At 39.7% G+C, this 25592-nt stretch overlaps 1 protein-coding gene across 1 annotated transcript in view; it reads right to left on the bottom strand.

The window, feature by feature from the left end:
• Positions 1-1404: 1404 nt before the first annotated feature.
• The window catches only part of LOC134707775 (uncharacterized), a 38746-nt gene continuing 14558 nt past the window's right edge, over positions 1405-25592 (bottom strand). The window contains exons 8-10 of the mRNA XM_063567819.1: positions 3721-3859; positions 2904-3008; positions 1405-1741 (exon numbers count right to left, since the gene is read on the bottom strand). Coding sequence (XP_063423889.1) covers positions 1623-1741; positions 2904-3008; positions 3721-3859 — 363 coding nt within the window. The 3' untranslated portion in view covers positions 1405-1622. The remainder of the gene's footprint in view (positions 1742-2903; positions 3009-3720; positions 3860-25592) is intronic.

The following is a 25592-nucleotide window of genomic DNA, read 5'->3' as shown; positions in this document are numbered from 1 at the left end:
GTTGTGCGTGAAGCGTACCTAAGCGTTTCCCCTAGTCTTTCTACATTCCCGACTGCAGGTCTGTCTATATGTGAATGTATGTCAACAAGTCTTTCACATTCACCCGTCTGTTTACATGTTTACCAGTCCGTCTACGTCCACTGGTTCGTCTACATTATCACTAGCTTTAAAATAGCTTTCGGTAAGTGCGAGTACTTTTATTTCAGTGTGTCTATTGTGTTAAGTTAAGGAAAGTGATTATTGTGCACCGTACCCATATTTTTAGGGACGCGAATTGCCACTGATATTTTACAGTTTTTTCTTGCGATGATCATGTGTTGTCCTAGGTTTGGTTCATTTGGGAGGGTTGAGTTTATGGCCACCACATTGTTTATGTGTCAATGCCCATTCTAAAGCCAGAAACATGTAGTACAATGGTTGTTGTTCATAGTTAATGTCGGTCAAGTTTTTTTCGTAAATTATTTTGTTATCAATAAGGTTGTTAAGTTTTGTTTGATTTTTGTTTTTAAATCTTAATGGTCGGGGCATTTAATAGCCGACTAAATAGTTTTTTTTTTCATTGTTGGAGGCCGCTCGGTGGCCTTTAAATACTTACTACCACGTCATTGTAACTCTGGTTGATACTTGTATCATTAGTGCTGGACCATGGGCGATCCTATGCACCTTTGAGGCAGGCGGGATGTTTTTTGTAGATCTTGTACATATCAAACTAATGGGAGTAGTTCCTATACTTCCATGTTTAGTTCCATGCTGCATGGTTGAAGAGGGTGTAATATCTTCTGTAGGTTTGATGAAGTTTCACCCGTATCGGACTTTTTCTCCTGAATGAAAGTTTTAAGGCGACGAGTATTTTTGTATGCAATGTGCCCTTAACGTGTCTCAAACTTATCTGTAGTGTTTTAAACGCTCTTGTAGCGTGTATATAATGTGCGTTCAGTTTACATGTATACGCTGAACCCCTTTCGTTAATTGGACAATTATTTGTATGTGCGTGGCGCTAGGTACAAAACGATACATGCCTGTCCCTATATCCAAGATACCCTCTTTTTCCAGCAGCAGTCTGAATTTTCCGCCCTTTATCTCGCGCTGTCTTCGGCAGAACCTATACATATGCCATTTAAATCAATAAATCATAAATACACCAAATTGCAATGGATTATAATAGATGTACGCACACCATTGTTGGTTTCCTTCTTTGCAGAATAAACACATGCACATGTGGTATGAAATATCGGCCACCTTTCTATATAATTCGAAAATAATGATAAAAATAAGATCCGTTTTTAAAAATAACTATTTAATCTATAGCTTCTATAAACATACATAATCTTTCATTCATTAACACTGAAGACCTCTCTCTCTCTCTCTCTCTCCCCCACCAAAGACACAACTTTCTCTTACCCTCCATTAATTTGCTCCTGTTTTCCCTATACACGGAGACTCCCAAGTATAAGACAGGCGTGTATGCCCTCATTCTCCCAATCATATAGAAACACACAAGTATATATATATGATTGCATATGAAAATAATAACAATGAACCATAATCAAAGCACGCGTAGCTAAAATCCATCCATAAAAAAAAATGGACAAATCATCATCTCATCAATATGTATGTCCTCTTTATGTTGTAGTGGATTTGCAAAAGAATCCCCATCTCTTCTGATTCCATGGATTTGACTTATACCAACCAAAGGCAACTTTGGATTCGTGTGTGGCAATCTTCAACTTGACGATCATCCCTGAAAGTTACAAAGGCCGAGTTTAACATTTCTTTATCACATTTAGCACATTTTCCATTGCGACATATAAAAAATTCGTTGCCATATAAACAGATTGGTTATTAATTCGATAAATTCCAAGCTTGTATTTACTGAACAAAAAATAGCTGGTGTGCAGGGTTTCCGCTGGCGATCGCCATTTTCGCAATTTGCGAAAACATAATAATTGTGGCGATTAAAATTCGTCATTGGCGATCGAAAGAAATATATATAACGATTTATTTTCAACCATCTTGTTTATTTACTTTTTTTCGGGTTTCTCTGACTTTACCAATCAGACAATACTCGGAATTCACTTTGAACTCGTTAAGATTTTGACAGAGAGTCAATAATCAGCTGATTGCATTATAGCTATCGACATCAAAGGACTAATTAGAAAAGGTGCTGATTGTATGATATGACAAAATGATATGGTTAAATGGCTTCTGTCAAATGTCACAAAAGGGATTTATTAACAACTTTGCGACGCACGTGTTTGAAGCAAAATTTTTACGCTTCCTCTCCTTCTTTTAATGATAGTCCAGAAAAAAATTGTTGTTATGACGAAAAATGTTCAAAAGGAAGAAAGGTCTCTGATTAAAAACTTTGTCATTTAACTTTCATATAGATCATTGATTTGAGTGGGTAATTTAAAGTCGTTTCAGTGACACACGTGTTTCAAGCATATAGTTTTACTTATTTACGATGGTCTAGAAAAGAAAACTGTCGTTATGAAGAAATCTATTCACAAGGTTGGCATGAGAGTAACCCTTCAATGTAATGACTACACCATACACGAGGGATCAATTCAAAGTGATAAGATGCTTCGTTTTGTTGTAAAAACCTTTTCTTATTTAGGGGCGGAAGGAAATTTTTAAAAGAAAAATATATTTGTGTTACTCGGCGAAAAAAATAATAAAGTGGCGAAAAATATATTGTTTTTGCGAAAGAGGTGGCGAAAAAAATAATTGACCCAGGGGAAACCTTGCTGGTGTGTGATACTGTATATACAACGTGGCGGAGTATTTATATTGGTGATATTGGCATATCTGCTAAAGATATCTCTCATCCATATGTTTTTTTCCTGGTTGACGTCATTTGTTTTCGATTATTTTTAAAAGCTTTATATGTTATAATTACTTACCTTTGGTTATTTCGACAAAGCACTCGTTCAGTTTCTCTGACAAATCTTTTGTGTTCACGTAAGTGTTGCTTAAAAACTTGAACTGGTTGTCTTGGTAACTGACGTCTGGAAAAATATATAAAAAAAAATTTCCATTAAAAAGACAAATCATATCACAAACATACTTTTTGGAGTATAATTTGGAGTTTAGTATGACGTTTATTATCACTGAACTAGTATATATATTTGTTTAGGGGCAAGCTGAAGGACGCCTCCGGGTGCGGGAATTTCTCGCTGCATTGAAGACATGTTGGGGACCGTCTGCTGTTGTCTATTCTATGGTCGGCATGTTGTCTCTTTGACACATTTCCCTATTTCCATACTCAATTTTATTTACATTGTTTAATGTCTTAATGTGACCTATACTAGTAGTTGTTAATTTTTGGTTCATTTGGGCTCTTGTCGAGAGTTGTTTCATTGACAACCATTACCCATCTTTCTTTATATTTTATTGTAAGCATGTAGCTCCTCGGACAATTTTGTTTTTGGGTAAACAGGTTATATTGAATGTGTTTGAGATTTCCTCTGGATATGTAAAACACTTGAAACAGATGAACACTGGCTAAAGAAATTTTGTATAGAGTTAAAATTAAGACCAATGATAACAAGCATGACATATGTATGCTAGGAAAGCACGGTGAAGATGTCTTTGGTGTTACTTGTTGTTTAATTGTTACAAAATTGATGGTTTCTTCCTATTTTAAAAAAACGACCGATATAAAAATGATTAAAAATGATAACATGAACTACGTATATGTGAAATCAATAACGTACTTACTATTATTATTACGTTGTTCTTCTGTCTGTTCACAATGATGCTCTGATTGTTGTTCCTTCTGTATCTGTTTTGATGCTTTGCAACTTACAAATCGTATATCTGGCAGCTTGGCATTAAATCCGTTTGCAATGTAAAATTCCTAAATAAAAAAGGGGAAATATTATTAATTATTCTACATATTATAAAAGGCGTTTTGCAAATATATATATTTATGTATGATCTATCAAAAGATATGAAAACAAGTATTGGGCTATTTTCTGCTCTTTGGTTGGATAGTTGTCTCATTGACACGTTCGCCGTTACCATTTTATGAATTAAGCATGATTACTGGCTGAGCAGAAATCGTTCGTCTGACATATCTTTCTCTTAAAAAAATGAACTTAAATATGTTAAAAGATTCAGGTGACGGAGTATATAAACTCATCATAGATACCAGGACTAAATTTAGTATAAACGCCAGACGCGGGTATGTGTATGAGTATGTTTAATTTCATGTATGCCTTTTTGTGCTTCTTCGTTACATTTGTTGTTTTTATAGTGATATTTTAAGGATGATAACACAATATTGACTGCTGTACACTAGACTCAAGCTGGCAGCCACTTTTATCGGCCAATCAAGATAGCAGCCACTTTTTTCCAGCCAATTTTCGTGATATGTCTAAAAACCAAAAAACTGAATAAGACTCAAACGTTCCAAAAATCGCTAAATATTAGTTTAATGCAATCTAACACCGGAAATCGACAATTTCACGGCTTGTACTGGTTCTAAAGGCATTTCATTCCGTTTAAAATATGTATGTGAAGCTAGCGGTCTGTTCGTTATTTGTTATTCGAAAATTGATATTCAATATCATTCCGGCTGCTAGCAGTCGGTAAAATATTCAAATTTAGTTGTAAATCATTAAAAAGCATGAAGGAAGGCTACGCCGGGAATAGTTTTATGACCCCTTCGAGCTGTCGTAAATTTTCGTTGTCCTCGAATATAAACCATTATATAAGTTGCATATTTGTCTTTATTTCACAATGATTTTTATCAACAAATCGACACCAAAGATGTAATTTAATATATTATATAACAAACAAAAACAAAAACCATCACTTCAGAAACATTATAAAATAAAAATAATAAGTAGGTATGGAAAGCCAAAAATACAAAAACAGAAATGTATAGTGAAAACCTACCAAGGACTGCTTAAATAAGGTTAAACCCGGGCGACTTTGAACCTCTGTGGTGGCTAGACGGGCCCGGATCCCAGAAAAATATTTAAGTGGGGAATAGCCTGGGTCAATACCTTTAAAATGAGCTAGGTCCGGTTCGGAACTTTGCCGTAGGGATATGCCGAAATGTACCGAGTGTGTGATTAATAATGAAAATTGGCCATAAGGGCAACTTTGAACCTCTGTGATGGATAGACGGGCCCGGATCCCAGAAAAATATTTAAGTGGGGAATAGCCTGTGTCAATACCTTTAAAATGAGCTAGGTCCGGTTCGAAACTTTGCCGTAGGTATATGCCGAAAAGTACCGAATGTGTGTTTGGTATGAAAATACGTAAATGAGCGACTTTGAACCTCTGTGGTGGCTAGACGGGCCCGGATCCCAGAAAATTTTTTAAGTGGGGAATAGCCTGGGTCAATACCTTTAAAATGAGCTAGGTCCGGTTCGGAACTTTGCCGTAGGGATATGCCGAAATGTACCGAGTGTGTGATTAATAATGAAAATTGGCCATAAGGGCAACTTTGAACCTCTGTGATGGATAGACGGGCCCGGATCCCAGAAAAATATTTAAGTGGGGAATAGCCTGTGTCAATACCTTTAAAATGAGCTAGGTCCGGTTCGAAACTTTGCCGTAGGTATATGCCGAAAAGTACCGAATGTGTGTTTGGTATGAAAATACGTAAATGAGCGACTTTGAACCTCTGTGGTGGCTAGACGGGCCCGGATCCCAGAAATTTTTTTAAGTGGGGAATAGCCTGGGTCAATACCTTTAAAATGAGCTAGGTCCGGTTCGGAACTTTGCCGTAGGGATATGCCGAAATGTACCGAGTGTGTGATTAATAATAAAAAATTGGCCATAAGGGCAACTTTGAACCTCTGTGATGGCTAGACGGGCCCGGATCCCAGAAAAAATATTTAAGTGGGGAATAGCCTGTGTCAATACCTTTAAAATGAGCTAGGTCCGGTTCGGAACTTTGCCGTAGGGATATGCCGAAATGTACCGAGTGTGTGATTAATAATGAAAATTGGCCATAAGGGCAACTTTGAACCTCTGTGATGGCTAGACGGGCCCGGATCCCAGAAAAATATTTAAGTGGGGAATAGCCTGTGTCAATACCTTTAAAATGAGCTAGGTCCGGTTCGAAACTTTGCCGTAGGTATATGCCGAAAAGTACCGAATGTGTGTTTGGTATGAAAATACGTAAATGAGCGGCTTTGAACCTCTGTGGTGGCTAGACGGGCCCGGATCCCAGAAAAATATTTAAGTGGGGAATAGCCAGCTGGGTCAATACCTTTAAAATGAGCTAGGTCCGGTTCGGAACTTTGCCGTAGGGATATGCCGAAATGTACCGAGTGTGTGATTAATAATGAAAATTGGCCATAAGGGCAACTTTGAACCTCTGTGATGGATAGACGGGCCCGGATCCCAGAAAAATATTTAAGTGGGGAATAGCCTGTGTCAATACCTTTAAAATGAGCTAGGTCCGGTTCGAAACTTTGCCGTAGGTATATGCCGAAAAGTACCGAATGTGTGTTTGGTATGAAAATACGTAAATGAGCGACTTTGAACCTCTGTGGTGGCTAGACGGGCCCGGATCCCAGAAAAATTTTTAAGTGGGGAATAGCCTGGGTCAATACCTTTAAAATGAGCTAGGTCCGGTTCGGAACTTTGCCGTAGGGATATGCCGAAATGTACCGAGTGTGTGATTAATAATGAAAATTGGCCATAAGGGCAACTTTGAACCTCTGTGATGGATAGACGGGCCGGATCCCAGAAAAATATTTAAGTGGGGAATAGCCTGTGTCAATACCTTTAAAATGAGCTAGGTCCGGTTCGAAACTTTGCCGTAGGTATATGCCGAAAAGTACCGAATGTGTGTTTGGTATGAAAATACGTAAATGAGCGACTTTGAACCTCTGTGGTGGCTAGACGGGCCCGGATCCCAGAAAATTTTTTAAGTGGGGAATAGCCTGGGTCAATACCTTTAAAATGAGCTAGGTCCGGTTCGGAACTTTGCCGTAGGGATATGCCGAAATGTACCGAGTGTGTGATTAATAATGAAAATTGGCCATAAGGGCAACTTTGAACCTCTGTGATGGCTAGACGGGCCCGGATCCCAGAAAAATATTTAAGTGGGAAATAGCCTGGGTCAATACCTTTAAAATGAGCTAGGTCCGGTTCGGAACTTTGCCGTAGGGATATGCCGAAATGTACCGAGTGTGTGATTAATAATGAAAATTGGCCATAAGGGCAACTTTGAACCTCTGTGATGGCTAGACGGGCCCGGATCCCAGAAAAAATATTTAAGTGGGGAATAGCCTGTGTCAATACCTTTAAAATGAGCTAGGTCCGGTTCGGAACTTTGCCGTAGGGATATGCCGAAATGTACCGAGTGTGTGATTAATAATGAAAATTGGCCATAAGGGCAACTTTGAACCTCTGTGATGGCTAGACGGGCCCGGATCCCAGAAAAATATTTAAGTGGGGAATAGCCTGGGTCAATACCTTTAAAATGAGCTAGGTCCGGTTCGGAACTTTGCCGTAGGGATATGCCGAAATGTACCGAGTGTGTGATTAATAATGAAAATTGGCCATAAGGGCAACTTTGAACCTCTGTGATGGATAGACGGGCCCGGATCCCAGAAAAATATTTAAGTGGGGAATAGCCTGTGTCAATACCTTTAAAATGAGCTAGGTCCGGTTCGAAACTTTGCCGTAGGTATATGCCGAAAAGTACCGAATGTGTGTTTGGTATGAAAATACGTAAATGAGCGACTTTGAACCTCTGTGGTGGCTAGACGGGCCCGGATCCCAGAAAAAATTTTAAGTGGGGAATAGCCTGGGTCAATACCTTTAAAATGAGCTAGGTCCGGTTCGGAACTTTGCCGTAGGGATATGCCGAAATGTACCGAGTGTGTGATTAATAATGAAAATTGGCCATAAGGGCAACTTTGAACCTCTGTGATGGATAGACGGGCCCGGATCCCAGAAAAATATTTAAGTGGGGAATAGCCTGTGTCAATACCTTTAAAATGAGCTAGGTCCGGTTCGAAACTTTGCCGTAGGGATATGCCGAAAAGTACCGAATGTGTGTTTGGTATGAAAATACGTAAATGAGCGACTTTGAACCTCTGTGGTGGCTAGACGGGCCCGGATCCCAGAAAATTTTTTAAGTGGGGAATAGCCTGGGTCAATACCTTTAAAATGAGCTAGGTCCGGTTCGGAACTTTGCCGTAGGGATATGCCGAAATGTACCGAGTGTGTGATTAATAATGAAAATTGGCCATAAGGGCAACTTTGAACCTCTGTGATGGCTAGACGGGCCCGGATCCCAGAAAAATATTTAAGTGGGAAATAGCCTGGGTCAATACCTTTAAAATGAGCTAGGTCCGGTTCGGAACTTTGCCGTAGGGATATGCCGAAATGTACCGAGTGTGTGATTAATAATGAAAATTGGCCATAAGGGCAACTTTGAACCTCTGTGATGGCTAGACGGGCCCGAATCCCAGAAAAAATATTTAAGTGGGGAATAGCCTGTGTCAATACCTTTAAAATGAGCTAGGTCCGGTTCGGAACTTTGCCGTAGGGATATGCCGAAATGTACCGAGTGTGTGATTAATAATGAAAATTGGCCATAAGGGCAACTTTGAACCTCTGTGATGGCTAGACGGGCCCGGATCCCAGAAAAATATTTAAGTGGGGAATAGCCTGTGTCAATACCTTTAAAATGAGCTAGGTCCGGTTCGAAACTTTGCCGTAGGTATATGCCGAAAAGTACCGAATGTGTGTTTGGTATGAAAATACGTAAATGAGCGGCTTTGAACCTCTGTGGTGGCTAGACGGGCCCGGATCCCAGAAAAATATTTAAGTGGGGAATAGCCTGGGTCAATACCTTTAAAATGAGCTAGGTCCGGTTCGGAACTTTGCCGTAGGGATATGCCGAAATGTACCGAGTGTGTGATTAATAATGAAAATTGGCCATAAGGGCAACTTTGAACCTCTGTGATGGATAGACGGGCCCGGATCCCAGAAAAATATTTAAGTGGGGAATAGCCTGTGTCAATACCTTTAAAATGAGCTAGGTCCGGTTCGAAACTTTGCCGTAGGTATATGCCGAAAAGTACCGAATGTGTGTTTGGTATGAAAATACGTAAATGAGCGACTTTGAACCTCTGTGGTGGCTAGACGGGCCCGGATCCCAGAAAAATTTTTAAGTGGGGAATAGCCTGGGTCAATACCTTTAAAATGAGCTAGGTCCGGTTCGGAACTTTGCCGTAGGGATATGCCGAAATGTACCGAGTGTGTGATTAATAATGAAAATTGGCCATAAGGGCAACTTTGAACCTCTGTGATGGATAGACGGGCCCGGATCCCAGAAAAATATTTAAGTGGGAAATAGCCTGTGTCAATACCTTTAAAATGAGCTAGGTCCGGTTCGAAACTTTGCCGTAGGTATATGCCGAAAAGTACCGAATGTGTGTTTGGTATGAAAATACGTAAATGAGCGACTTTGAACCTCTGTGGTGGCTAGACGGGCCCGGATCCCAGAAAATTTTTTAAGTGGGGAATAGCCTGGGTCAATACCTTTAAAATGAGCTAGGTCCGGTTCGGAACTTTACCGTAGGGATATGCCGAAATGTACCGAGTGTGTGATTAATAATGAAAATTGGCCATAAGGGCAACTTTGAACCTCTGTGATGGCTAGACGGGCCCGGATCCCAGAAAAATATTTAAGTGGGAAATAGCCTGGGTCAATACCTTTAAAATGAGCTAGGTCCGGTTCGGAACTTTGCCGTAGGGATATGCCGAAATGTACCGAGTGTGTGATTAATAATGAAAATTGGCCATAAGGGCAACTTTGAACCTCTGTGATGGCTAGACGGGCCCGGATCCCAGAAAAATATTTAAGTGGGGAATAGCCTGTGTCAATACCTTTAAAATGAGCTAGGTCCGGTTCGAAACTTTGCCGTAGGTATATGCCGAAAAGTACCGAATGTGTGTTTGGTATGAAAATACGTAAATGAGCGGCTTTGAACCTCTGTGGTGGCTAGACGGGCCCGGATCCCAGAAAAATATTTAAGTGGGGAATAGCCTGGGTCAATACCTTTAAAATGAGCTAGGTCCGGTTCGGAACTTTGCCGTAGGGATATGCCGAAATGTACCGAGTGTGTGATTAATAATGAAAATTGGCCATAAGGGCAACTTTGAACCTCTGTGATGGATAGACGGGCCCGGATCCCAGAAAAATATTTAAGTGGGGAATAGCCTGTGTCAATACCTTTAAAATGAGCTAGGTCCGGTTCGAAACTTTGCCGTAGGTATATGCCGAAAAGTACCGAATGTGTGTTTGGTATGAAAATACGTAAATGAGCGACTTTGAACCTCTGTGGTGGCTAGACGGGCCCGGATCCCAGAAAATTTTTTAAGTGGGGAATAGCCTGGGTCAATACCTTTAAAATGAGCTAGGTCCGGTTCGGAACTTTGCCGTAGGGATATGCCGAAATGTACCGAGTGTGTGATTAATAATGAAAATTGGCCATAAGGGCAACTTTGAACCTCTGTGATGGATAGACGGGCCCGGATCCCAGAAAAATATTTAAGTGGGGAATAGCCTGTGTCAATACCTTTAAAATGAGCTAGGTCCGGTTCGAAACTTTGCCGTAGGTATATGCCGAAAAGTACCGAATGTGTGTTTGGTATGAAAATACGTAAATGAGCGACTTTGAACCTCTGTGGTGGCTAGACGGGCCCGGATCCCAGAAATTTTTTTAAGTGGGGAATAGCCTGGGTCAATACCTTTAAAATGAGCTAGGTCCGGTTCGGAACTTTGCCGTAGGGATATGCCGAAATGTACCGAGTGTGTGATTAATAATGAAAAATTGGCCATAAGGGCAACTTTGAACCTCTGTGATGGCTAGACGGGCCCGGATCCCAGAAAAATATTTAAGTGGGGAATAGCCTGTGTCAATACCTTTAAAATGAGCTAGGTCCGGTTCGGAACTTTGCCGTAGGGATATGCCGAAATGTACCGAGTGTGTGATTAATAATGAAAATTGGCCATAAGGGCAACTTTGAACCTCTGTGATGGCTAGACGGGCCCGGATCCCAGAAAAATATTTAAGTGGGGAATAGCCTGTGTCAATACCTTTAAAATGAGCTAGGTCCGGTTCGAAACTTTGCCGTAGGTATATGCCGAAAAGTACCGAATGTGTGTTTGGTATGAAAATACGTAAATGAGCGGCTTTGAACCTCTGTGGTGGCTAGACGGGCCCGGATCCCAGAAAAATATTTAAGTGGGGAATAGCCAGCTGGGTCAATACCTTTAACATGAGCTAGGTCCGGTTCGGAACTTTGCCGTAGGGATATGCCGAAATGTACCGAGTGTGTGATTAATAATGAAAATTGGCCATAAGGGCAACTTTGAACCTCTGTGATGGATAGACGGGCCCGGATCCCAGAAAAATATTTAAGTGGGGAATAGCCTGTGTCAATACCTTTAAAATGAGCTAGGTCCGGTTCGAAACTTTGCCGTAGGTATATGCCGAAAAGTACCGAATGTGTGTTTGGTATGAAAATACGTAAATGAGCGACTTTGAACCTCTGTGGTGGCTAGACGGGCCCGGATCCCAGAAAAATTTTTAAGTGGGGAATAGCCTGGGTCAATACCTTTAAAATGAGCTAGGTCCGGTTCGGAACTTTGCCGTAGGGATATGCCGAAATGTACCGAGTGTGTGATTAATAATGAAAATTGGCCATAAGGGCAACTTTGAACCTCTGTGATGGATAGACGGGCCCGGATCCCAGAAAAATATTTAAGTGGGGAATAGCCTGTGTCAATACCTTTAAAATGAGCTAGGTCCGGTTCGAAACTTTGCCGTAGGTATATGCCGAAAAGTACCGAATGTGTGTTTGGTATGAAAATACGTAAATGAGCGGCTTTGAAGCTCTGTGGTGGCTAGACGGGCCCGGATCCCAGAAAAATATTTAAGTGGGGAATAGCCTGTGTCAATACCTTTAAAATGAGCTAGGTCCGGTTCGAAACTTTGCCGTAGGTATATGCCGAAAAGTACCGAATGTGTGTTTGGTATGAAAATACGTAAATGAGCGACTTTGAACCTCTGTGGTGGCTAGACGGGCCCGGATCCCAGAAAATTTTTTAAGTGGGGAATAGCCTGGGTCAATACCTTTAAAATGAGCTAGGTCCGGTTTCGGAACTTTACCGTAGGGATATGCCGAAATGTACCGAGTGTGTGATTAATAATGAAAATTGGCCATAAGGGCAACTTTGAACCTCTGTGATGGCTAGACGGGCCCGGATCCCAGAAAAATATTTAAGTGGGAAATAGCCTGGGTCAATACCTTTAAAATGAGCTAGGTCCGGTTCGGAACTTTGCCGTAGGGATATGCCGAAATGTACCGAGTGTGTGATTAATAATGAAAATTGGCCATAAGGGCAACTTTGAACCTCTGTGATGGCTAGACGGGCCCGGATCCCAAAAAAAATATTTAAGTGGGGAATAGCCTGTGTCAATACCTTTAAAATGAGCTAGGTCCGGTTCGGAACTTTGCCGTAGGGATATGCCGAAATGTACCGAGTGTGTGATTAATAATGAAAATTGGCCATAAGGGCAACTTTGAACCTCTGTGATGGCTAGACGGGCCCGGATCCCAGAAAAATATTTAAGTGGGGAATAGCCTGTGTCAATACCTTTAAAATGAGCTAGGTCCGGTTCGAAACTTTGCCGTAGGTATATGCCGAAAAGTACCGAATGTGTGTTTGGTATGAAAATACGTAAATGAGCGGCTTTGAACCTCTGTGGTGGCTAGACGGGCCCGGATCCCAGAAAAATATTTAAGTGGGGAATAGCCAGCTGGGTCAATACCTTTAACATGAGCTAGGTCCGGTTCGGAACTTTGCCGTAGGGATATGCCGAAATGTACCGAGTGTGTGATTAATAATGAAAATTGGCCATAAGGGCAACTTTGAACCTCTGTGATGGATAGACGGGCCCGGATCCCAGAAAAATATTTAAGTGGGGAATAGCCTGTGTCAATACCTTTAAAATGAGCTAGGTCCGGTTCGAAACTTTGCCGTAGGTATATGCCGAAAAGTACCGAATGTGTGTTTGGTATGAAAATACGTAAATGAGCGACTTTGAACCTCTGTGGTGGCTAGACGGGCCCGGATCCCAGAAAAATTTTTAAGTGGGGAATAGCCTGGGTCAATACCTTTAAAATGAGCTAGGTCCGGTTCGGAACTTTGCCGTAGGGATATGCCGAAATGTACCGAGTGTGTGATTAATAATGAAAATTGGCCATAAGGGCAACTTTGAACCTCTGTGATGGCTAGACGGGCCCGGATCCCAGAAAAATATTTAAGTGGGGAATAGCCTGTGTCAATACCTTTAAAATGAGCTAGGTCCGGTTCGAAACTTTGCCGTAGGTATATGCCGAAAAGTACCGAATGTGTGTTTGGTATGAAAATACGTAAATGAGCGGCTTTGAACCTCTGTGGTGGCTAGACGGGCCCGGATCCCAGAAAAATATTTAAGTGGGGAATAGCCTGTGTCAATACCTTTAAAATGAGCTAGGTCTGGTTCGAAACTTTGCCGTAGGTATATGCCGAAAAGTACCGAATGTGTGTTTGGTATGAAAATACGTAAATGAGCGACTTTGAACCTCTGTGGTGGCTAGACGGGCCCGGATCCCAGAAAATTTTTTAAGTGGGGAATAGCCTGGGTCAATACCTTTAAAATGAGCTAGGTCCGGTTTCGGAACTTTACCGTAGGGATATGCCGAAATGTACCGAGTGTGTGATTAATAATGAAAATTGGCCATAAGGGCAACTTTGAACCTCTGTGATGGCTAGACGGGCCCGGATCCCAGAAAAATATTTAAGTGGGAAATAGCCTGGGTCAATACCTTTAAAATGAGCTAGGTCCGGTTCGGAACTTTGCCGTAGGGATATGCCGAAATGTACCGAGTGTGTGATTAATAATGAAAATTGGCCATAAGGGCAACTTTGAACCTCTGTGATGGCTAGACGGGCCCGGATCCCAAAAAAAATATTTAAGTGGGGAATAGCCTGTGTCAATACCTTTAAAATGAGCTAGGTCCGGTTCGGAACTTTGCCGTAGGGATATGCCGAAATGTACCGAGTGTGTGATTAATAATGAAAATTGGCCATAAGGGCAACTTTGAACCTCTGTGATGGCTAGACGGGCCCGGATCCCAGAAAAATATTTAAGTGGGGAATAGCCTGTGTCAATACCTTTAAAATGAGCTAGGTCCGGTTCGAAACTTTGCCGTAGGTATATGCCGAAAAGTACCGAATGTGTGTTTGGTATGAAAATACGTAAATGAGCGGCTTTGAACCTCTGTGGTGGCTAGACGGGCCCGGATCCCAGAAAAATATTTAAGTGGGGAATAGCCTGGGTCAATACCTTTAAAATGAGCTAGGTCCGGTTCGGAACTTTGCCGTAGGGATATGCCGAAATGTACCGAGTGTGTGATTAATAATGAAAATTGGCCATAAGGGCAACTTTGAACCTCTGTGATGGATAGACGGGCCCGGATCCCAGAAAAATATTTAAGTGGGGAATAGCCTGTGTCAATACCTTTAAAATGAGCTAGGTCCGGTTCGAAACTTTGCCGTAGGTATATGCCGAAAAGTACCGAATGTGTGTTTGGTATGAAAATACGTAAATGAGCGACTTTGAACCTCTGTGGTGGCTAGACGGGCCCGGATCCCAGAAAATTTTTTAAGTGGGGAATAGCCTGGGTCAATACCTTTAAAATGAGCTAGGTCCGGTTCGGAACTTTGCCGTAGGGATATGCCGAAATGTACCGAGTGTGTGATTAATAATGAAAATTGGCCATAAGGGCAACTTTGAACCTCTGTGATGGATAGACGGGCCCGGATCCCAGAAAAATATTTAAGTGGGGAATAGCCTGTGTCAATACCTTTAAAATGAGCTAGGTCCGGTTCGAAACTTTGCCGTAGGTATATGCCGAAAAGTACCGAATGTGTGTTTGGTATGAAAATACGTAAATGAGCGACTTTGAACCTCTGTGGTGGCTAGACGGGCCCGGATCCCAGAAAAATTTTTAAGTGGGGAATAGCCTGGGTCAATACCTTTAAAATGAGCTAGGTCCGGTTCGGAACTTTGCCGTAGGGATATGCCGAAATGTACCGAGTGTGTGATTAATAATGAAAATTGGCCATAAGGGCAACTTTGAACCTCTGTGATGGCTAGACGGGCCCGGATCCCAGAAAAATATTTAAGTGGGGAATAGCCTGTGTCAATACCTTTAAAATGAGCTAGGTCCGGTTCGGAACTTTGCCGTAGGGATATGCCGAAATGTACCGAGTGTGTGATTAATAATGAAAATTGGCCATAAGGGCAACTTTGAACCTCTGTGATGGCTAGACGGGCCCGGATCCCAGAAAAATATTTAAGTGGGGAATAGCCTGTGTCAATACCTTTAAAATGAGCTAGGTCCGGTTCGAAACTTTGCCGTAGGTATATGCCGAAAAGTACCGAATGTGTGTTTGGTATGAAAATACGTAAATGAGCGGCTTTGAACCTCTGTGGTGGCTAGACGGGCCCGGATCCCAGAAAAATATTTAAGTGGGGAATAGCCAGCTGGGTCAATACCTTTAAAATGAGCTAGGTCCGGTTCGGAACTTTGCCGTAGGGATATGCCGAAATGTACCGAGTGTGTGATTAATAATGAAAATTGGCCATAAGGGCAACTTTGAACCTCTGTGATGGATAGACGGGCCCGGATCCCAGAAAAATATTTAAGTGGGGAATAGCCTGTGTCAATACCTTTATAATGAGCTAGGTCCGGTTCGAAACTTTGCCGTAGGTATATGCCGAAAAGTACCGAATGTGTGTTTGGTATGAAAATACGTAAATGAGCGACTTTGAACCTCTGTGGTGGCTAGACGGGCCCGGATCCCAGAAAAATTTTTAAGTGGGGAATAGCCTGGGTCAATACCTTTAAAATGAGCTAGGTCCGGTTCGGAACTTTGCCGTAGGGATATGCCGAAATGAACCGAGTGTGTGATTAATAATGAAAATTGGCCATAAGGGCAACTTTGAACCTCTGTGATGGCTAGACGGGCCCGGATCCCAGAAAAATATTTAAGTGGGGAATAGCCTGGGTCAATACCTTTGAAATGCGCTAGGTCCGGTTCTGAACTTTGCCGTAAAGATGTTCTTTGGAGTTCCGAATTTTTTATTGTTGAAGAATCTCAAAAATTGCGTTGTGTTTTCTATTTACGTTTGATTGTCGTGATAGGTATTGCATTATACAATAGCCACACTATCTATAGCAATACAGTTACAATTTATCATAGCATAATGTTTGTACTTCGTGTTTTCCGACATTCTGGGGGCCGAGAAAACTGCAATATGTAACGAAAAATTATAAGAAAATGTAAATTCACAATTATATATACTGGTCAACAAAAGAAACGATACAAGACTTTTTTTCAAATTAAAGATAAAGTTTTCCATTCAATGGACCAATATTGAAGGTAGTAATACTTAATCATTATGAAAATATAAATCCGTTAAAAAAAAAATCCTTTCGTAACGTTTTTTTTTGCGATTTTTTGTTTTTTACAAAATTTACATAACACGACAATTTAAAAAAAAGAAGTTCTAAATAATGATGCCAACCTCTTATTTAAAGGTAAAGACAGTGTTTGCCATCAAGTTGTTTTTAAAAATCATACAGTTTCTTCGTTTATTTGTTAAGCAAAGTTTGTCCCCATGAGAAATCGTTAAAATGTATACATTATCAACTGATTTACCATAGACAGTATGTGTAAAGTGATATTTAAAAAGCGGTAACAATCTTAAAACTTATCCGAAAGGTTCCAAATTTATTGTGTGTTGTTTTCATATCTAAAGCATTGATTTGAGACGAAAATAAAAATTTCCTTTTGCATTTTTCGAGATTTCAAAAAACACTTTTTTTCCCAAAAATTTGATAAAACAATATTTCAACCCATTACTTACAACATGAACATTATTTGATTAGCATATTGAATATTTTTAAACAAACCTGAAATTTTATTTAAAACTTAGAAAATTATGTGTCGATTTTTTATTCAACTTTCCGCAAAACTAATTTGCACCCTACGATCGTTTACACTGAATTTCGATGCTTTCCGACAAGTTTTGATTTTCATTATCACATGTGAATACATTGCAAATGAAAGCTTTTTAAAATAGTGCATCTCATTTTTTTTATATTTAATACTTTTTGATAAATTTTATTTCAAAGTCGTGTATCGTTTCTTTTGTTGACTAGTATAGATAAAAAAAAAATTAATGTCCATCTCAAATTAAATAATCTAATTCCTTAACCTTAACTGATCAAAAGTTTATCTCATAGTCCATTCATAGATATTTCTTCTGCTACATACGGTAGTTTCACTAAGCGGTAATTTTCTTTATGCGTTGGTAGTTCCTTTTCTGTATTTATTTGGCTTCTACCAGTTGATGGTGTGTTTGTTTAGACGGTCTAGGTAGCAAGTTAATTCCTTGGAAACTTTCCTCAAATGGGTTCATGTGCGATCTACTTTGTACGAGCCATTGCGATGGGTCTTCTGGTCTTCTTTAGGCAACGGTCGTACCTCAAGGTATTTCATCTGGATGGTCATGTTTCCATAGCAACTTTGCCGTGTACTTTCTTTTTTCGCTGTCAATAGCTGTGTCTGTTCTTCAATGACGTTTACCGGAGCTGTAGATGTTGGCGGATGGTTGGTGTTTCTATTGATTGGTCTTGATATTAAATATCCGATCTTTGACTGTACAGCGGTGGATCCTTTTCCTGTGATAACTCTGTCCTCGATAATTTACCAGTAGTAGTCGGCTCCTATGAGTAAATCAATTTCGAAACGTTCTGTACTTAAGTTTAAGTCCTCTCAAATGTGGCAAGTTCCTTGTCCAAATCTTGTTTTGAATCGGAACGGCTATCTCTGGAACATTGAGTGTGTCGATATGGACTTTTTCTGGTGAAGTTGCTGCTTTCAGGAGAATGTTTTACTCTAGTCTCATTTGGTGTTTCAACTACGTTAATTGCTGACTGTTGTATTGTAGACTGCGGTGTCATTCCTGGAATTACCTCTTTTCCTTTACATATGCTAGTATGATGCATTCCGTTACATTTTTTGCACCGTTTAGTAGACTGGCATGCGGCCACTTGGTGTGACCCTTGTCAGTTAAAGAATAACTGTTTCTGTTTTACAATTTGATTTCTTATGTTTGCGTCTGTTATTTCAGGGCACTCCGTCAGATAGTGCCCACCTAAACAAAAAAACATGTATGTGTATTTACATTCTTACGTGTGTCTGTGAATTTGCTCTTGTATGAATGTGAGTCGTATCCATAAAAAAATGCAGTGGCGTACAATATGTCTGAATCCATGACTCCTTCGCCAGCTTCAAGTATTTCAATCTCTTTAGTTATTGATTTTCGTAGCTTTTTCAATATCAAATTATATCTCCCGTGTTCTCTGGCATTAGATTTTCTTATATCAATTGGTAACTTGTCCAAAACTACAGGTACCAAAAGCGAACCATACATTTCAGGTGTTTGACAAAGTGACTTTAATCCTCGCACATATGATTCAAGTTTGTCTCCGTTAGACCTCATGCTAAATGCATCATTTGTCGGTGCGGGTAAGCTCATGAGTAATTTCATGTAAGCATTAAAAATTTTGTGTGGGTTTCATAATCTCTCTCTTAGCAAACAAACGGCTGTCTTATAATTGGCATGCGTAAGCGCAAATCCTGCTATGGTTAGGCGGCGGCGGACCAGTAAAGTTGCGTGATTGATTTCCGGTAGGATTTTCCTCTAATGGAATTCGTTCTCTAGTGTTTAGCGTGTAAACGGCTGATGTGTTAGTATTAATAGCGTTTGATGTAGATATATAGCATTCAGCATTAGCGTTCATTGTTGACTTTTCTTTTAAATTAGAAGTATTGTTGGAGGGTTTGATTGTTTGCTTAAGTTTTCGTATTTGCCTTAGTTTACTCTCTAAATTAAACATATACTCATCCGAGTCTGTAATTTATTGTTCAATGTGATCCTCGTGTTGGACTTCTTTCATCTTCTCGTTTAAATAATGAATAATCTTCTTTTTCGTGGTTACGGCATACTTTGAATTCCTTGAATTCCTCCATTTTAACGTTTTCAGGATGTTGTGAAATACCGTATAGCGGGTTATTTTCGCGGGTGTAAAATTTCGCGATTTTCATTGAATAAGGTATACGAAAAATTTTGGCGGTTATTATTTTGGCGGATCCAACATTTTTAACATAACCTTTACATGTACACTTTTAAATTGGCGGAATTTATTTTGACGATTTTGTTCTATCCGCGAAAATAAGCGAAAATTTACACCCCGCGAAAATAACCCGCTGTACGGTAGTTATAGTGTCTTTATACTCTTTTATTTGTTTACGTTTTACCGCCATTTACGTAACAATAGGCCCGCAACGTCGTCACTTGCCGACGTCTCTCTTGTATATCATAGACTAGTAAAGCTTTCGAACATTGAAGACGCTTTTGTGTTTACTTATATCGATACGTCCAAAACATTGGTGCCGTGACCAGGAAATTGAACACTAACAGTAATAATCAATCAACGTCATCGATTATGAACATTTTGACCCCACACAGACTAGAAGAATGTGAAATACATAAATTTTGGGAATCCATAGGAACAGAAACAGACAGCGGAGTGAAAGCGAAAACAGACTTACAAGAAATGACCACTTACCAAGAGAATAACATTCATTTAAAAGACAATAGGTACATCGCCCAAGTTCCCATGGAAACAGGAACATCCGGAGTTGCCGAGCAACGAGATGATCGTCAGAAAGAGAGCATACAACGTAATAAACCGACTTGCTAAAGAACCAGAGATGCTTAAGATATACGGTAACATAATCAACGACCAACAAAATCGAGGTTTTATAGAGAAGGTGGAGACCCCGGATGAGACTACTAATCGAATACATTATATTCCGCACCACCAAGTGAAAAAAGATTCATCGACTACACCAATACGTATAGTATGTGATTGCAGTTGTCGTCAAGATTCAGAATCACCCAGCTTAAATGATTGCCTTTCTTCTACACCGCCGCAGCTTAATAAGCTAACAGATATACTTACAAGATTCCGCTACGGGAAGTACGCCTTAACAACTGATATTGAGAAAGCATTCCTCCAGATTGGACTACACGAAGAAGATCGCGATTCCACCCGATTTTTCTGGCTTAGAGATCCAAGCAACCCCAAGAGTGAACTTGAGACTTACAGATTCAAGGTATTTTTATTCGGAGCGACATGTTCGCCATTTATTCTTAACGCGTCATTATTGAAACATTTATCAACGGTTACAAGTGCTACAGTTGAGATACTCAAGCGAGATTTGTATGTAGACAACGTACTTACAAGTGTTAATACGGAAGAAGCCGCCTTAAATTTCTTTGTAAAATCTAGAGAACTCATGACAAATGCAGGATTTAATTTGAGAACATGGAAGTCAAATAGCAATCAACTTAGCAACGAAGCTACAAAGGCAAACGTACTTGATACGGATATCGAGACGAAAATTCTTGGGATGCGTTGGGATGCGAAGTCAGACATACTGACATTTGCGAAATTAAATGAAGATCGTATAGATATTGATGATTCACAAGCGACAAAGAGAGAAATATTGAGTAAATCATCGTCAATTTACGACCCACTCGGAATTCTTGGACCAGTGACCGTAAGAGCTAAGCTACTGGTACAAACATTATGGAAAGAAGGATACGATTGGGACCAGGTGTTGCCTAGCAACATAGTTAAATCATGGTATGAAATTTTAGATGACATCCGAGATGTAACAGTTAATACGAAAATCGCACGACATTATTTCAACGATCAAAATGAGAACGAAAGCAACGAGAAAATCACATTACATGTCTTTGTTGATGCCAGCCAACGCGCTTATGGAGCCAGTGCCTACTTGTGTAAAGGAAACACTTCTTTTCTCGTAATTGCAAAAAACCGGATCGCTCCGCTCGCCAAAATGACATTACCAAAGCTAGAATTGATGGCTGCAGTAATAGGAGCTCGAATGGCTAAAAACCCCACAAAAAAACCTTAAGCCACAACGCACAGTACTATGGAGTGACAGTCAGATCGTTCTGCACTGGATTTCGTCTTTAAAATCATTTGGAAGATTTGTTCAGAATCGTGTGCTAGAAATTAAAGAAACGACACAAAATTACGACTGGAAATACGTACCAACAGAATCAAATCCAGCCGACCTTCAAACTCGAGTAATATCATCAATGCAATTCAAAGAATCGACTTTGTGGATGCAAGGACCGTCATGGATATCAGATGAGAACAGTTGGCCTACATGGACCCCACAAGTTTAACAAGAGACTATTTTGTTAACGACAACAGATGACAGCAAAAACATGAAACCGTGTGTATTAAATGGAATTTCGAAAATAATCGACCTATCAAGATTCTCGTCATTGAACAAGTTACTACGAGTTACATGCTACGTGCTTAAATTTGTGAGTATATGTAAAAGTAAGCGACCGTATAACTTGAGGAAATATGCTAGACACGGAAAAGATATTACGAAAGATGAAATTGACCGCGCAACTAGTACATGGATTACAGATATTCAAAATGAAAAAATCAGTAATGAAAAGCAGCAACTCGCAAACCCGTCACATGACAAGAATCTACCGTTAGTAAGACAACTGCGCTTGTTCATATATACAGAAGGTGTCATTCGATGCGCCGGGCGCATACACAATTCACAGTTAGACGACTCCGCGAAGATTCCAGCGTTACTACCGAAGAAAAATGAATTTACGGACTTAGTTATATTGAACGCGCACCTGCAGATGTTACATTCTGGTGCTGGACAGACAATTACGCAAATCCGCCAATCGTATTGAATACCTTCCATTAGACAATGCGTTAACCACATCGTACAGAAATGTGTAAAGTGCCGAAAAGTGACCGGAAAAGCATTTCCACAGCAAATTTCGCCTCCGCTACCCAAGGATAGAGTCACCGATATGATTCCGTTTACGACAACTGGTGTTGATTTCGCTGGACCGCTATTCGTTAAAGACAATGGACTTGTTACAAAATCGTATATTTGCCTATTCACATGTGCTTGCATTCGTGCCGTACACCTAGAACTTGTTACAGATATTACAATCGAATCATTCAAATTAGCGTTTAGACGATTCGTTAGTAGGAGAGGAATTCCGAGTACTGTGTATTCCGATAATGCACCAACCTTTGGTTCCGCCTCACATGACATTCTGAAGGAAATGAACATTCAAATTAATTGGATATTTATACCAAAAGCAGCACCGTGGTACGGTGGATGGTTGAAGAGACTAGTTGGAATTACGAAAACAACATTGAAAAAAGTGCTCGGAAAATCACAAGTAAATTCTGACGTATTACGAACAATTTTGATAGAAATTGAACGTGTAATCAACGATCGTCCGATTACGTATGTATCGTCCGACATCCGAGATCCAGAGCCGCTTACGCCGTCACATCTGCTACAGGGAAGAACATTATCACAAGAGAACAATTCTGATTCAGAGGACAATTATTTTAATTTAGATTTCACAGAGGCAAACAAACGTTCTAATCATAAAGTAGCTTTGATTGAACACTTTGCAAAACGATGGAGAATGGAATACCTCACTGGATTAAGAGAATTTCATTGCGTCGCGGGAGACAAAAGCGCACATGTGAAAATCGGTTCCGTCGTACAAATCATGGACAATTCACCGAGAATGATGTGGAAACTAGCAGTTATAGAAGATTTGATCACCGGAAAAGATGAAGTCGTAAGAGGAGTCAAACTTCGGACATCAAATGGACTGATTACCACGAGACCAATTGTGAAAGTGGTGCCATTGGAAATATGAACTACAATTGTTAAAAGTGTTTTTTCAATACCCCTTTTTATGAACAAAATATGAACAGTAATTGCATTTTGCGGCCCCCAGAATGTTGTGAATTAGTTATTGTTTCTTCATACTCTTTGATTTGTTTAACGTTTTACCGCCATTTACGTAACAATAGGCCCGCAACGTCGTGACTTGCCGACGTCTCTCTTGTATATCATAGACTAGTAAAGCTTACGAACATTGAAGACGCTTTTGTGTTTACTTATATCGATACGTCCAAAACACAGGACTTTCCTTTAGCTCCTCAGATTTGATCCAAAGCTTTCGCGTGTTAAGGTTACAACGTTACTATAGCGTAATGTTTGTATTTCGCGTATTTTCCGACATGATTTTTATGGAGAGTATGTTAAGGCACAACTTTAATCCCCAATAGAGGTCAGAATTGCCATGATCCCAGAAAAATATTAAAGCTCGGAACTTTGCGGTAAGGACATACTAAGAAGTACCGAATATGTGGTTTGTAAGTAAAATACGTTATATATTTCGGAACCACTGTAATGGCCAGATGGCTCAGGATTATATAGAAAAGAGTGGTGAATAGTCTAGGTTAATACCAGTGGTGTAGAATAGAGAGTGCTGCCACACTTTCAAATTTAGTAACTAACAGTGAACGTGAAAGAAGGAAGGTGACAGTGAAAAAGAAAGTGACGTCATTTTAGTAAGTAAAAGTAATGACGTAACATTATATAGGTAAAATAGTGTCATGGTGTAAAAGTTACAGTAGTGTGATTTAAAACTGTTGAATAGGAGTAAGGTGTGTAAGGGTAAGGAAAGTTAGGGTTAGAATTTGAATAGAAGTACGTGGTGGTGTTTTTTTAAATCGAAAAAAAAAATCCAAAATATAGAAATATTTTTAAAAGTATTGAGATTACGATGGCATCTTATAACCAATATCATTTCATTGATCTGAATACCTTTGACACAAAAGAAAAAACAAAAATGAAGGGACCTGCAAACAAGTGAGGTGAACCAAATTATATAGATTACAAGTGTGGATGGAATATTTTGTGATAGTTACCTACTAATCTTGAAGTCAAGAAAGTGGGTTAAAAGTAAGGTGTGGCTTGAAGTGGGTTGTATTACGAAACGAGAAGGGCCGTTTATCAGAAGTACGATTGCCTGCACCCTAATAATCCAGTAAACCGCGTGGTAGTACATGTCCTTGTTTTCCTTTTCACATCTAGTAAACATTAGATTTATAAAAATAAAAGTGGTGGTGAGGGGTGTGAAATTGAAACAAATCATCATAAAAGACATGTGGGTGTAAGGTATTAGATAAACAATGGCATTAACAAACAAAAACATACCGGGTGCGTCTAGATTGTCATTTAATATACGTACTATACTTAATGAAGTGGTGGTGCTAGGTTTATAAAGACAATACCAACGGGTCATTTACAAATAACGGTAAACCACTTACATCGAATGGCAAAGGGTCTTGGGTTAAAAGGATATAGTATAAATCCAAAAGACGTGTTGGTAAAGCTTATTGAAGACAAAACGCATCAAGTCTCATCCCGTTCATAACAATTCACTAAAAATGAATTTTATACTAAAAGAAAAGAAATGTTGTATATCTTATAGATCTAGGTAAAAGAAAAACGACTCCAACAAGACATAGCTAAGAAACCTGTTATTAAGGTGAAAGATGGTAGAAAGAAGTACGTAATCATTGAACCTTTGTTAATTCATTGTTAAGGCAAGTCGAAGTGCTTTACATACATTTGATAAGTAAAAACAGACGCACAACAATTAAAGTAGGCATCGAAGGTACAATATTTGCTTCTAGTACAGTTGGTAAAAACAAACCCTGCAACAGGTGACAGTGATTTCACTTTTTAGGACAACTCAAGTTAGTATTACTCATGAATCAACCAACTAAGACACTGCACTAACAGTAATGATAGAAAAGGCAAAAGACAGGATAGCAACTTGCATGCGTGATGGAAGTAAGTGAACGTTAGTCATATTGTAGAAGTACACCTTCATATGGATAAATTGTATCCCTGAAGTGTAAGTCTTACCTTCGCCTTTCAGTAAAACTAGAAGAAGACTTTTATTTACGTGAGCTGTGTTCTCAAAATCACATAATGAGGAGATGGATCAGGAAAGTACACACCGAGTGATTCAATACAAAAAATAGGTAAACGAGTTGACCAAAAAAAGGGGAAGGGGCTAGTTATTGTCGTTGAAACATATTGACCAAATATGAAAGGCTAAATACTACCTTGTATACTTTATGTGTTTGGGTATGGTGTTGAAATAAACAACAACTCTTAAGAGAATTTGCAGGGTATCCGTTAAAAATTCAAAGAACATCAGAAAGGATAGAACTCACACAAACATGTTATATTTAACTAAATTGAATGCTACTAAACAACATTACTGTTGGATAAAACTTTATCACATTTGTTAAGTCCCCAATGGTCATCCCACAATGTTATTGTGTTTTTTGTCGAAGATGTATGAACCACGGTTGAAGTGATGACTTTTTAGACGAACATTTAGTGTATTGTGATACATTTAAGAGGAATGGAGTGAAAATCGAGATTCCAGAAGAAGATACCTTTACAATATCTTACAACTTAGTACAAACGTAAATTGCGATAACCTTATGTT

This window comes from Mytilus trossulus, chromosome 1 (assembly GCF_036588685.1).
Source record: "Mytilus trossulus isolate FHL-02 chromosome 1, PNRI_Mtr1.1.1.hap1, whole genome shotgun sequence".
Taxonomy (NCBI): domain Eukaryota; kingdom Metazoa; phylum Mollusca; class Bivalvia; order Mytilida; family Mytilidae; genus Mytilus; species Mytilus trossulus.
Note: the sequence above shows the minus strand (reverse complement) of the source record. Positions and strands in the feature narration are given on the sequence as shown.